This window comes from Anarrhichthys ocellatus, unplaced genomic scaffold, assembly GCF_004355925.1.
Source record: "Anarrhichthys ocellatus isolate YVR2014 unplaced genomic scaffold, GSC_Weel_1.0 scaffold22, whole genome shotgun sequence".
Taxonomy (NCBI): Eukaryota; Metazoa; Chordata; class Actinopteri; order Perciformes; family Anarhichadidae; genus Anarrhichthys; species Anarrhichthys ocellatus.
The window spans coordinates 4,135,436-4,146,327 of NW_022280052.1; the positions used below are offsets into that span (position 1 = coordinate 4,135,436).

General features: G+C 42.1%; 1 protein-coding gene across 4 annotated transcripts in view; it reads right to left on the reverse strand.

Moving 5' to 3' along the window:
- Positions 1 to 2,397: 2,397 nt before the first annotated feature.
- Positions 2,398 to 10,892, reverse strand: part of crtc1b (CREB regulated transcription coactivator 1b) — a 12,026-nt gene continuing 3,531 nt past the window's right edge. For 2 of the 4 annotated variants that reach the window (XM_031859706.1, XM_031859703.1), the window contains 11 exons: positions 10,678 to 10,739; positions 10,304 to 10,398; positions 9,715 to 9,797; positions 9,576 to 9,619; positions 9,086 to 9,309; positions 8,207 to 8,358; positions 7,608 to 7,835; positions 6,911 to 6,997; positions 4,959 to 5,045; positions 4,687 to 4,861; positions 2,398 to 3,736 (listed from right to left, as the gene is read on the reverse strand). In XM_031859706.1, the coding sequence (XP_031715566.1) occupies positions 3,525 to 3,736; positions 4,687 to 4,861; positions 4,959 to 5,045; positions 6,911 to 6,997; positions 7,608 to 7,835; positions 8,207 to 8,358; positions 9,086 to 9,309; positions 9,576 to 9,619; positions 9,715 to 9,797; positions 10,304 to 10,398; positions 10,678 to 10,739 (1,449 nt within the window). In that variant the 3' untranslated portion in view covers positions 2,398 to 3,524. The remainder of the gene's footprint in view (positions 3,737 to 4,686; positions 4,862 to 4,958; positions 5,046 to 6,910; positions 6,998 to 7,607; positions 7,836 to 8,206; positions 8,359 to 9,085; positions 9,310 to 9,575; positions 9,620 to 9,714; positions 9,798 to 10,303; positions 10,399 to 10,677; positions 10,740 to 10,892) is intronic. The other 2 variants (XM_031859704.1, XM_031859705.1) reach the window with 2 other exon arrangements.

Sequence of the window (10,892 nt, forward strand, 5' to 3'; positions counted from 1 at the left end):
CAAGGCAGATTGAAATTTGACACAATTTGTTCAACACATTTTGGCAAAGGAGTTTGCGTGATGGATGTAGTCAGAGATAACACCAATCTGTACATTTTCAGATGACATTTGTGTAAACATTTCTTGGTAAACAATGTTAGACTCTACCATATCCTCTTATCGTTTATAACACTGAATTGGAGTTGAGTTCACTAAATAAAAAAACACCCTGTTATTCATAACCTCTGAAATAGTTTCCATCATATGAAAACATTCGGAGGCTTCGATACGGTTACATTTCCAACAATCAATCATTAAAATCCCTATACTTAGTACTTTTGTTGTTGACAACCTATGTGACAAAAGTCATTTGCGTTTTTGTTAGAGCTTCCCTGTCAAGGAGCAAAAAGCCTCCCCATAATTGCACTCCTTCTCAAACGCTTTAAACCCATCCTTCCATATTTTTTTTTGTTGTCGTTTTTTTTGCCCCACTTTAAAAAAAAACATCAACAATTTGGCTATAAACTGTACCGATACAAAATACAGTACATTGATTTGTCAAACCTTACACAACATAACCACAGATACCACTGACCAAAAGTTTAGTTCCTCCCAAATACAAGAAAATGTTACATTAAGTTACGAAAATACGTTGTCACATTAGACACTTAAGTAGAACAGTAAAATACTCATGTAAGGCAAAATCAGGTGATTTCACAGTGACGACTTAAAAAGATTTAAGATTTCAGTGTTTAAAAACAGACAGCTTCCTTCACTGAAAAGAAGTTCAGTCTGGATAGATTATTTATTTATTTATATTTATATATATCGATATATATATAGATATATATAGATATATATAGAGATATATATTTATTTATATATCTAAATCTATTTCTTTCTATATATATATATACGTGCTGGTCATATAATTAGAATATCATCAAAAAATTGATTTATTTCACTAATTCCATTCAAAAAGTGAAACTTGTCTATTATATTCATTCATTACACACAGACTGATATATTTCAAATGTTTATTTCTTTTAATTTTGATGATTATAACTGACAACTAAGGAAAATCCCAAATTCAGTATCTCAGAAAATTAGAATATTACTTAAGACCAATACAAAGAAAGGATTTTTAGAAATCTTGGCCAACTGAAAAGTATGAACATGAAAAGTATGAGCATGTACAGCACTCAATACTTAGTTGGGGCTCCTTTTGCCTGAATTACTGCAGCAATGCGGCGTGGCATGGAGTCGATCAGTCTGTGGCACTGCTCAGGTGTTATGAGAGCCCAGGTTGCTCTGATAGTGGCCGTCAGCTCTTCTGCATTGTTGGGTCTGGCATTTCGCATCATCCTCTTCACAATACCCCATAGATTTTCTATGGGGTTAAGGTCAGGCGAGTTTGCTGGCCAATTAAGAACAGGGATACCATGGTCCTTAAACCAGGTACTGGTTGCTTTGGCACTGTGTGCAGGTGCCAAGTCCTGTTGGAAAATGAAATCTGCATCTCCATAAAGTTGGTCAGCAGCAGGAAGCATGAAGTGCTCTAAAACTTCCTGGTATACGGCTGCGTTGACCTTGGACCTCAGAAAACACAGTGGACCAACACCAGCAGATGACATGGCACCCCAAACCATCACTGACTGTGGAAACTTTACACTGGACCTCAAGCAACGTGGATTGTGTGTCTCTCCTCCCTTCCTCCAGACTCTGGGACCTTGATTTCCAAAGGAAATGCAAAATTTACTTTCATCAGAGAACATAACTTTGGACCACTCGGCAGCAGTCCAGTCCTTTTTGTCTTTAGCCCAGGCGAGACGCTTCTGACGCTCTCTGTTGTTCAAGAGTGGCTTGACACAAGGAATGCGACAGCTGAAACCCATGTCTTGCATACGTCTGTGCGTAGTGGTTCTTGAAGCACTGACTCCAGCTGCAGTCCACTCTTTCTGAATCTCACCCACATTTTTGAATCGGTTTTGTTTCACAATCCTCTCCAGGGTGCGGTTATCCCTATTGCTTGTACACTTTTTTCTACCACATCTTTTCCTTCCCTTCGCCTCTCTATTAATGTGCTTGGACACCGAGCTCTGTGAACAGCCAGCCTCTTTTGCAATGACCTTTTGTGTCTTGCCCTCCTTGTGCAAGGTGTCAATGGTCGTCTTTTGGACACCTGTCAAGTCAGCAGTCTTCCCCATGATTGTGTAACCTACAGAACTAGACTGAGAGACCATTTAAAGGCCTTTGCAGGTGTTTTGAGTTAATTAGCTGATTAGAGTGTGGCACCGGGTGTCTTCAATATTGAACCTTTTCACAATATTCTAATTTTCTGAGATACTGAATTTGGGATTTTCCTTAGTTGTCAGTTATAATCATCAAAATTAAAAGAAATAAACATTTGAAATATATCAGTCTGTGTGTAATGAATGAATATAATAGAACTTTTTGATGATATTCTAATTATATGACCAGCACCTGTATATAGTATATTGGCTTTTCACTGGCAGAAAATTAATTTGGACTTGTTTTTCTTGCTTTCTAGTTAGAAATACCTGATGATTTTCTCAGAAAAAGTTAATTCAAGTGGCGTAAAACCAACCCATTTCTGGAGCACGCAGCATTTTCTGGCGCTGTGCTAAAAACTATGATATTTAGATTTGACTGTTGGGCTGCAGCATGGCAACGTCTACCACGTCCTACATCAGAGAATGGCACATCGAACACCAAAGAGCAACTGTGGGGAGGTTTTGCACTCCTTCATTAACCAAGTAGCTTAACGAACACATATATAAATATGTTAGTAATTCATAAATAGACACAAATTACATCAGTGTAATTTTACACTATGCCTACAGAGAGCATTTTGGCATCAAATTTAAATTATGAAATGGAATATAAAACCTTTAACTCAAATAAATAGAACATGTAAACGCATAACGCATCAAAACACACAGTACACGATGAAAATAACATTTGGTTGTCAAAAATAAAGCTTTGAGTGTGAAATAGAAAGCCGTTACGGCATGATGGGAAAACCGATTCATTTGATTGCAGGGTGAAAGCAAACCGGCTGCGGTACGTTTTTCTTTTCCACTTGTTTTTTTAACACAGCCGGTAAAACGGGTACGGTTTAGCCCAATGTCCTAGCAGCTTCCTGCTACGAGCAAATATTAAATAAATAAATATTAAAGTGGATATGAGAAGAAAAATAACTGTCAAATGTGCATTTTTTGGAATATATGTGGCATGTAATGGTATACTGTAAACACAGCAGGCTAGCGAAAGCGCTGAGCGACGAATCTCATTCAAAACGACAGCGAGGCCATTCCCCCGGCAAGCCACTGGATGTCTTTTTCCCTGTTGTCTTTTGGTGGCGCATCGTTTCAAAGGGCTTCACGGAGTCGAGGGCAAGGTCAGACAGCTGGACGGCCATGCAACGAGGGAGAGGGTTCATCCGGCCCTTAGTTTCTCTCCATTCACAAGTTAGTGTGTTTTTTTTTCTTCTTCTTGTTCTCGGCCATAGTCGGCTTCTTACGTTACAGCCTGTCCATCCTGAAGGTGTCCTCGGTGGCGGGGTCAGCAAGAACCATGTCGGGGTCGTTGAGCATGTGCAGCCCGTCCAGGGTGAGCGGGTCGATCTTCAGCTCGTCCAGAGGGAACTGAGAGTCTGCGTCGAAGCTGACATCACCAACACCCGCCAGAGAGTTGGTCAGCTCTTTGGAGAGGCTCGGCGGAGACTCTCCTGTGACTGAGATACGTGACACCAATAAAAAAATAGGGAACTGACATCTGAGAAACAAAAAGGCAAGTTTAGCAAATATCATGTAAACATTTTTACATGAGGTTCAAATTACATTTAAGGAGGTATTTTCATGTTTGACTAGCAACAGTAACTAACTGTTTTCATTAACTTACCAAAGTGATTGTTGAGATCTCGGGACACAGAAACATGACTAACTAGAATTACCGGCTCGCGGTTGTAAACCTCAGGCCACAAGTCATGTTGCAGTTCACATCCATGGCTGTCCATATGTCATCATTTTATCCTATTGGACATTTGTGTAAAATTGTCATTAGCAAATGAGTTCTTGACAAAAAAAAAAAAAACCTGTTTCACGGGAATGGACCGGACGGACAACCCGAACACACAATGCTTCCAACCACGGCTGTCGCAGAGGCATGAAAATAGATCCAATGGGGCAACAAGCACAAGTGGACTGCGAATTATCATCATTCAACCACAACTGTTCTGTAAATACCATATGCATTCTGTGACTATGCACATATTGAACACTGTTTTATAATGCTTGTTGTTTGTAATATATATGCTGTTTGTCTTATTGTTCACCGGCCCCTGGAATGAAAACGAGCTCAGCTATGTTTATATCTGTATGTTTCGTATACGTCATTCCTGTCAAATAAACTTGGAAATAATAAGCATTCTGTTGTCCTCGTTAATGTTTTGTCTTGCCTATGTATTGTGTATTTATAGCGAAACTACAACACTTTGACAGAGTATAGCTTTGCTTTAAGTCACCGGACATAAAAGCATCAACAGAAGATGACAGGTGCCTTTGCTAGAAGAAGAGGAGAGAGGCCAATTTCATCCTGGGAAAAGTAGTTAAACTCATTGGGAAAATGTATACAACAACATGTGTGGTGCATCTGAAACATCTGATGGACTTGTGGTGTCACTACCTGTTAGGATGATGTTGGGGATGTTGCCGTGGCTGCTGTAGCCGAGTTGCTGCGAGTCCTGTAGGCTGCTCCCGGTGAGGCCCATCATGGCCGCCTGTGTGTAGTTGAGGGTGGAGCACTGGTTGTATAGGATGCTGGAGCTGATGGGGTTCTCGATCATGTTGAACTGCTCCAGCTAAAAAAAGAAAAGTACAGAATGGTAATAGTCAGGGACTATCAGAGGGAAAACATTTCATGTCATCGCTGCTTGTTGTTGGTGCGCTCTGTGTCACCTGGTGAGAAAGAGCATTGGTCTGCCTCAATGCCATCTGTTGATCATAGAAGGAGTCGCCGAATATACTGCCCACCACGGGAATGTGCTGGAGGAAGAGAAGTAAGCCATGAACGCCGGAACAAATGTCAAGAGAGCAGCGACAATTAAAAATACCACGACAGAATTAGCCAGAAGGAGAATTATCCGGGCCCACGGGCAGACAACTTAGCAATAGAATAACAGAAAACACAAGCGAAACACACGTCGGACTGAGCAGCGACCACAGCAAATGCTTTTCATGACCAGGGCCGTTGCGGTTCAAAAAGATGAGGCTGGTGAAACACCAGAAAACATGAATAATAATAATTGTTAAATTAAAAAAACAAAATCCAAAATACTGAGACATGAAATGGAAATTTGAATGTGTGGTTGTGTGTCCCGTCCCTGTGGACAGGACACACAACCGACGTGTTGCCCGTCCCGTCCCTGTGGACAGGACACACAACCGACGTGTTGCCCGTCCCGTCCCTGTGGACAGGACACACAACCGACGTGTTGCCCGCGACACCCCTGTTCACTATGACACAAACACAAGTCCACTTGTTAAAAAGGGAAATTCTGGTATTTGTCACACTGAGCGTTATTCTGATATTTTTGTCCATTACGACTATCTGTCATAACTCTCCACCTCTGCTGTGGCAGCTTCAGTTTAACAGAAATCATCTCAAACACATGTTTTTGAGCAACTGTTGAACTGTATCAACTGTAGGTAGGACAACTTGCAGGCTTACTCAACTACCTGCTGCACTGGATCCACTCTGCTATGAACCTTCATATACTTTCAGTCTGAATCAAAGATGAAGTCTTTGACATGAATTCTCTTAAATTGACGTTTTTTGGACAGTTGTAGCAGCTAAAAACGGCTTCAGTGTTTCCTAAATCTGAACAACAGGGATGGGAAGTAAAATGTCATTTTCTAAGTCGTCACTATTGACAAAACAGTATGAGAACACTGCCCAGGTATATATACTGGAACTTTCCTTGAAAATATTCTTGCAATGGGAAAAGCACCAACACCGTGTGATTGACATTTTAGTGGTGGAGTCTCAGGCTTTTGTTTATCTCGTGTACATTCATACAGTCCCATCAAGAGCCTCGCACTAGTCCACTGATCTGCAAGTAGCGGTAACCTGTCAAGATATGCAGCAAGGCACCAACAAAAGACAGAAGAAGAAAACTGGCAGCTAGTAAACATGGAGATATAACTGCAATATAATAATAACATACTTAAAAATCTGTTTTGCAAATGTCTCATGAGGAAGGAAATGTATTAAAACACATACAAGCTGTCCTTGCCTTTCTGCCAAATGTTTTACTGAAGTCGGGATTCAGCTGTTGTGACTTTCCCCCAGCGGAGACAGTGATGCGTTTGGTTTACGTGTATGTGAATAGCAGATGTAAACCGAGTTAAGCTATACGCTCCAACTATCAGCCCAGGAGTTATGAGTCAGTAAAGACAAACAGCTGATGATGATGATGAGGATGATGATGATGAAGTCTCACAGTAACAAAGTAACATGGCAGTATATGTGCAGGAGTATTTGTAAAAAAAAAAAAAAAAGTTAAATTATTGGTCTACTTGGACCAAACAGACCCCTTATCGTGACACTGCAGCTCATCCGTAGGAGAAAAGTATCGAAATCGTGTGTGGTGCATACTAAAAAGCACATCAAAAATGCATGTCTAGCAACAGGTTCAGGGCCTCCACAAACAAACTATCATCATGTTGTCATGCACACAGTGAACAGTGACAGCAGTGATGAAGAAATGAGTTATGCAGCTGTTGACACCATGAGTGATTAACTGCTGATACGGAGGATGAAAAGCAGCCTAAACTCATCTACAATTAGCTTTCCCCCAGGCGCAAAGCCCTTCCCCAAACAGCAGCTAGCTCGGTGGGTGGGCCCTTACTTGAGGCGAGCCGCCGGGGGAGAAGCCTTGATTGGAGACTGGGGAGGTTGGAGACTGAGTGGCTGGTGAGCCAGTCTGATTGCGGTACTGTTGGAGGGAAGAGGGTTAGCTAGCACTAAGCTTCATGCCCGTCACACACAAATCTCATGTGAGAAGGCATCAGCCTTGGATCTGCTCATTATGCATAGTGCGTATAAGTAGAAATAATACCAATCACCACCAGATAAATTGTGGCACAACTCTGTGGCTGGCCAGTTTGTTCACACATCTGAAAAACGTGATTGTAGAATAGTAACATCTGTGGGTCCTACTATTGTTAAAATGTAAAGTTAAAGAGGTTGTTGCCTAACAGAATGGTCAAATTCGTATTTCTATATCTATGTATTCTGTGTTAGTTTATCTTCTTTAACTAGAATATAATACAAGTACTAAAATGCTCTACTTTGAAAGTAACTGAGGTAAAAAAACAACCTGGTAGTCATGATTAAGGTATACTGTAGTTCTCCAAATGAGGAGAGTTCAAACCAGTGTCTAAGTCCAGTAGCATAACAGGATGTGAAGATATTTACTGGGATGTAATCTGTGTAGCTGAAGAACTTTCAGAACAATAGGGCGGCAAAAGGAACAGAAGCCTGAGAATAAGCAAAATGGTTCCATTTTTATCTCTGCTTTGTGACAAGACTTCCTGGTTTCTTACCGAGCCGATACTGATGCTGGCGGTGGTCTGGCTCTGGCTGTCTGGAGAGGGGCTGCTGGCAGTGGTGCCAGGTGAGGCCAGAGGTGGCAAGGTGATGAGCTGGATGTTTTGCGGCAGGACCTGATGCTGCTTCTGGAGGTCACTGAGGAGCTGAGCCTGGGCCTGAGCAGTTAGCTGGTTGAACAAAGGGAACTGGGAGAGCTGCTGCTCCAGGGTCAACGACTCGGCCTAAGGAAGGACGCACACGGACCCCGTTTAGGCTAGTCCCATTAAATGTGAGATTTGCTGAATTAACTAGAGGATTCATTTAGTGCAATATCAGCTCTTTGCCCTCCAGAGTGACAAGCTGCTTGAGCATGTAGTTTGACCGTTACCATGATATAAAAAAAACACCACCCAAACCACATTTTATCAACCACAGTTAATAGTGTGGAGACATACTTGTGTAAAAATAGGCATTTGTTGATATTCTCTTTCGCTAGCTGTATGGGGATGACAGCCGTTCCAGTATTGTGAACGGCCGCCCAGACCATGTTACAGTTGAGTGCGATAAACAAAAACTGCAAAGATTTAGGCCACAGCTTTAGGTTATAGCTTACCTGCGTGATGTTAATGGGTGAGGAGAGGGTGGGTGAAAGCTGCTGTGGGGACTGTTGGAGATGGAGGTCAGAGGTGAGGGTGAGCGGCACCACGGGTGGTTGCCGGCGCTGGGCTGCTACAGTCATGGTGGGCTGAGAGGAGGTGGGGATCCCTGGCGAGGAAATGACAAAATTGAGAACACATGAAAGGTTTCTTTCTTTCCCACTCAACTCAAACCAGCTAAGTGGTGTAAAGTTAAAAACACAAAATTTTACAAAAACTACTGAAGGAAAGAACTTCCACAAAGCGTAATATTGATTTCTGAACACTTTTTGAAAATGCAAAAAAACAAAACAAAGTTTAAAGTATACATCTTTGGCCGTGTCCACAAAGATGTTAACATGAGCTACCTAAAAGCTGATTATGGGCAAAACAAACAAATATTGGATGAATGGAAATCATTTTTCCATCAACCAACTACAGCTGCCACTAAATCTGCAATCAAAAACTTGCCCAATGAAGTGTGCGGTTAAAATGTATATTTGTGTGCCTGTGCTGTATGTGTGGGATGCTAAATACATGTGAAACTCACATTAATGAGACTAATACATCAATCTCCACACGTCCTATGACTCTTACATGGTGGTTCAATGACTAATTGATATTCAAATCAAAAAGGCCAACCTGTCACAGATCAGCGTCACATCGGCCACTTCTAGCTGCAATATCTATTTGTTCCCCTTGGTGGCTTATTTATGAGGAACATGTTTTCTGTTGATCTGAACAAAATCTATTTTGACTTCAAGTTAAGAAGACTTTAGACAGGTTTTCCTTAAAAGTCTCCAACCTGACATTTACGTGTACTAAAGTTTTACTGTTTTCAATTTAGGAGCGGTTACCATGGCTGGCAGCGCTGATGCCCAGGTGGGTGAGGTTGGTGGTCAGGCTGCCCGTGCTGTTGGACGAGCTGAGGGAGGGGAAGGCCACGGTGTCCTCGGGGTCCAGCGGGGTGGACAGTGGAGGGGGGAACTGGATGTTGGTCAGGTCAGGCAGAGAACCACCGGTGTTGTGTGCAGCTGGGAGCATGGACGGGTTAAACTCCTGGTCTGGTGACGGGAATATACTAAAAGACACAAGTTCTGTCAGACCGGAGAAAAGCAGCCTTTGGGTTTTTACTGGGATGTTTATCCACTGTGGCATTACCCATTTCCTACAGTACTAAAAGGCCAGATAAAATTAATGTTAAAGTGCTTTTCCAGCATATTTCCAGTGTACCTAGACCAGCAGTCTTGTATCCGTGCTCACATTGTGAGTTATTTATATCTGTGTGAATGACAGGCTGCTACACTCGAGTGGTGTAAAGTGGAATAAAAACAATGAACCACTCACTTGATTCCCGGGACATCACATGTGTTGGGATCTGATGAATCATCCTGAGGAGAAAACACAACGGGCCGTAAATCTGAGGCGATTTACATGCATCATAAAAAGTGTGCGTCTTGTTAGCCATTCCCCTTCACGTCAGTACCTTCTTGTCATCCCACAACTGTTCCAAATCCTCATCTGCATTTGACTCTGAAGTCTCCGTCCCAGGCACTGTTAGCAGCAGTACTAATTAGTGACACAGCGAGACACAGTTGCTTTGCCATCATGCAGAACAACACAAATTCAGTGCAAGAAATGAGTCATCAATATCTGAGCCAGTCAAGCAGGATATTGTGGTGGGCAATAGATTCCAGAGTGTCTAAAAATAGCAAGGTGACCAACAGACGGTCCGAGTGGATGACAGCCAATCTCGGCTCCATTATACGAGAGCCTCACACATAAAAAGACGACATCAGTAAATTATTGATCCTCTTCTCTAGAGCATCTAGAGTCAGCTCCGTTCAGAGATGTTACTCCTCTACAGCTGGCAAAGTACTGTAGCGGCGTGCTGAAGGAGGCCTTTGCCAGAGATCAGTATCCATTTAGTCAATAAATATTTAACTAAGAGTCTAGGTCTACTTCTTTGTGACATCAACCCTTTTATGTCATTTAAGGTTTGCCGCCTGCATTAGTACATTGCACATTAATGAATAAAAGCGGCTCTGTGTCTTTGTAACTGGATCTTTCATTACCTCGTTTAGGCTGCAGCTCCTGTGATCCCCCTGCAAACACCTCCTGGGGCTTTGGATTCATGGCGCTCTGGTGTAAAGCAGAGTCCGAGTTCGTCCTGTATGTGTCAGAAAGATGAGATGTCAGCACAATCACTGCCAAATCCCCAACACTGGCAGAGAGCCAAATGTACAGCATCACATCCATAAGGAACCACATTCTGTTACAGACCTTCATCTTACAGCTAAATGTATCACCTTCTTTGTGTTGGTCGAGTTTGGAAATGTTGTACCAACACAAATGCAGTCATGCGATTATTTTTTTTGGTAACTCAGCTGTGTCCAGTTGTCATTTATTAGTTATCATTTTATCAAATGGACAAGGGGAGGTGGCTTACCTTCTCCAGCTAGTGTCTGGCGGTGGGGAGAGGTATACTGAGCTGTAAGGACAGCTGTCGATGTGAATTCAGTTAAGACAAATAAAGTAGGGGGATAAAAAAAATGGATCTCCGCTAATCCATACTTTCATGTCTGTTGGCTGATTTGACCCAATACATAATAAATGAACACACACACACACACACACACACACACACACACACACACACACACA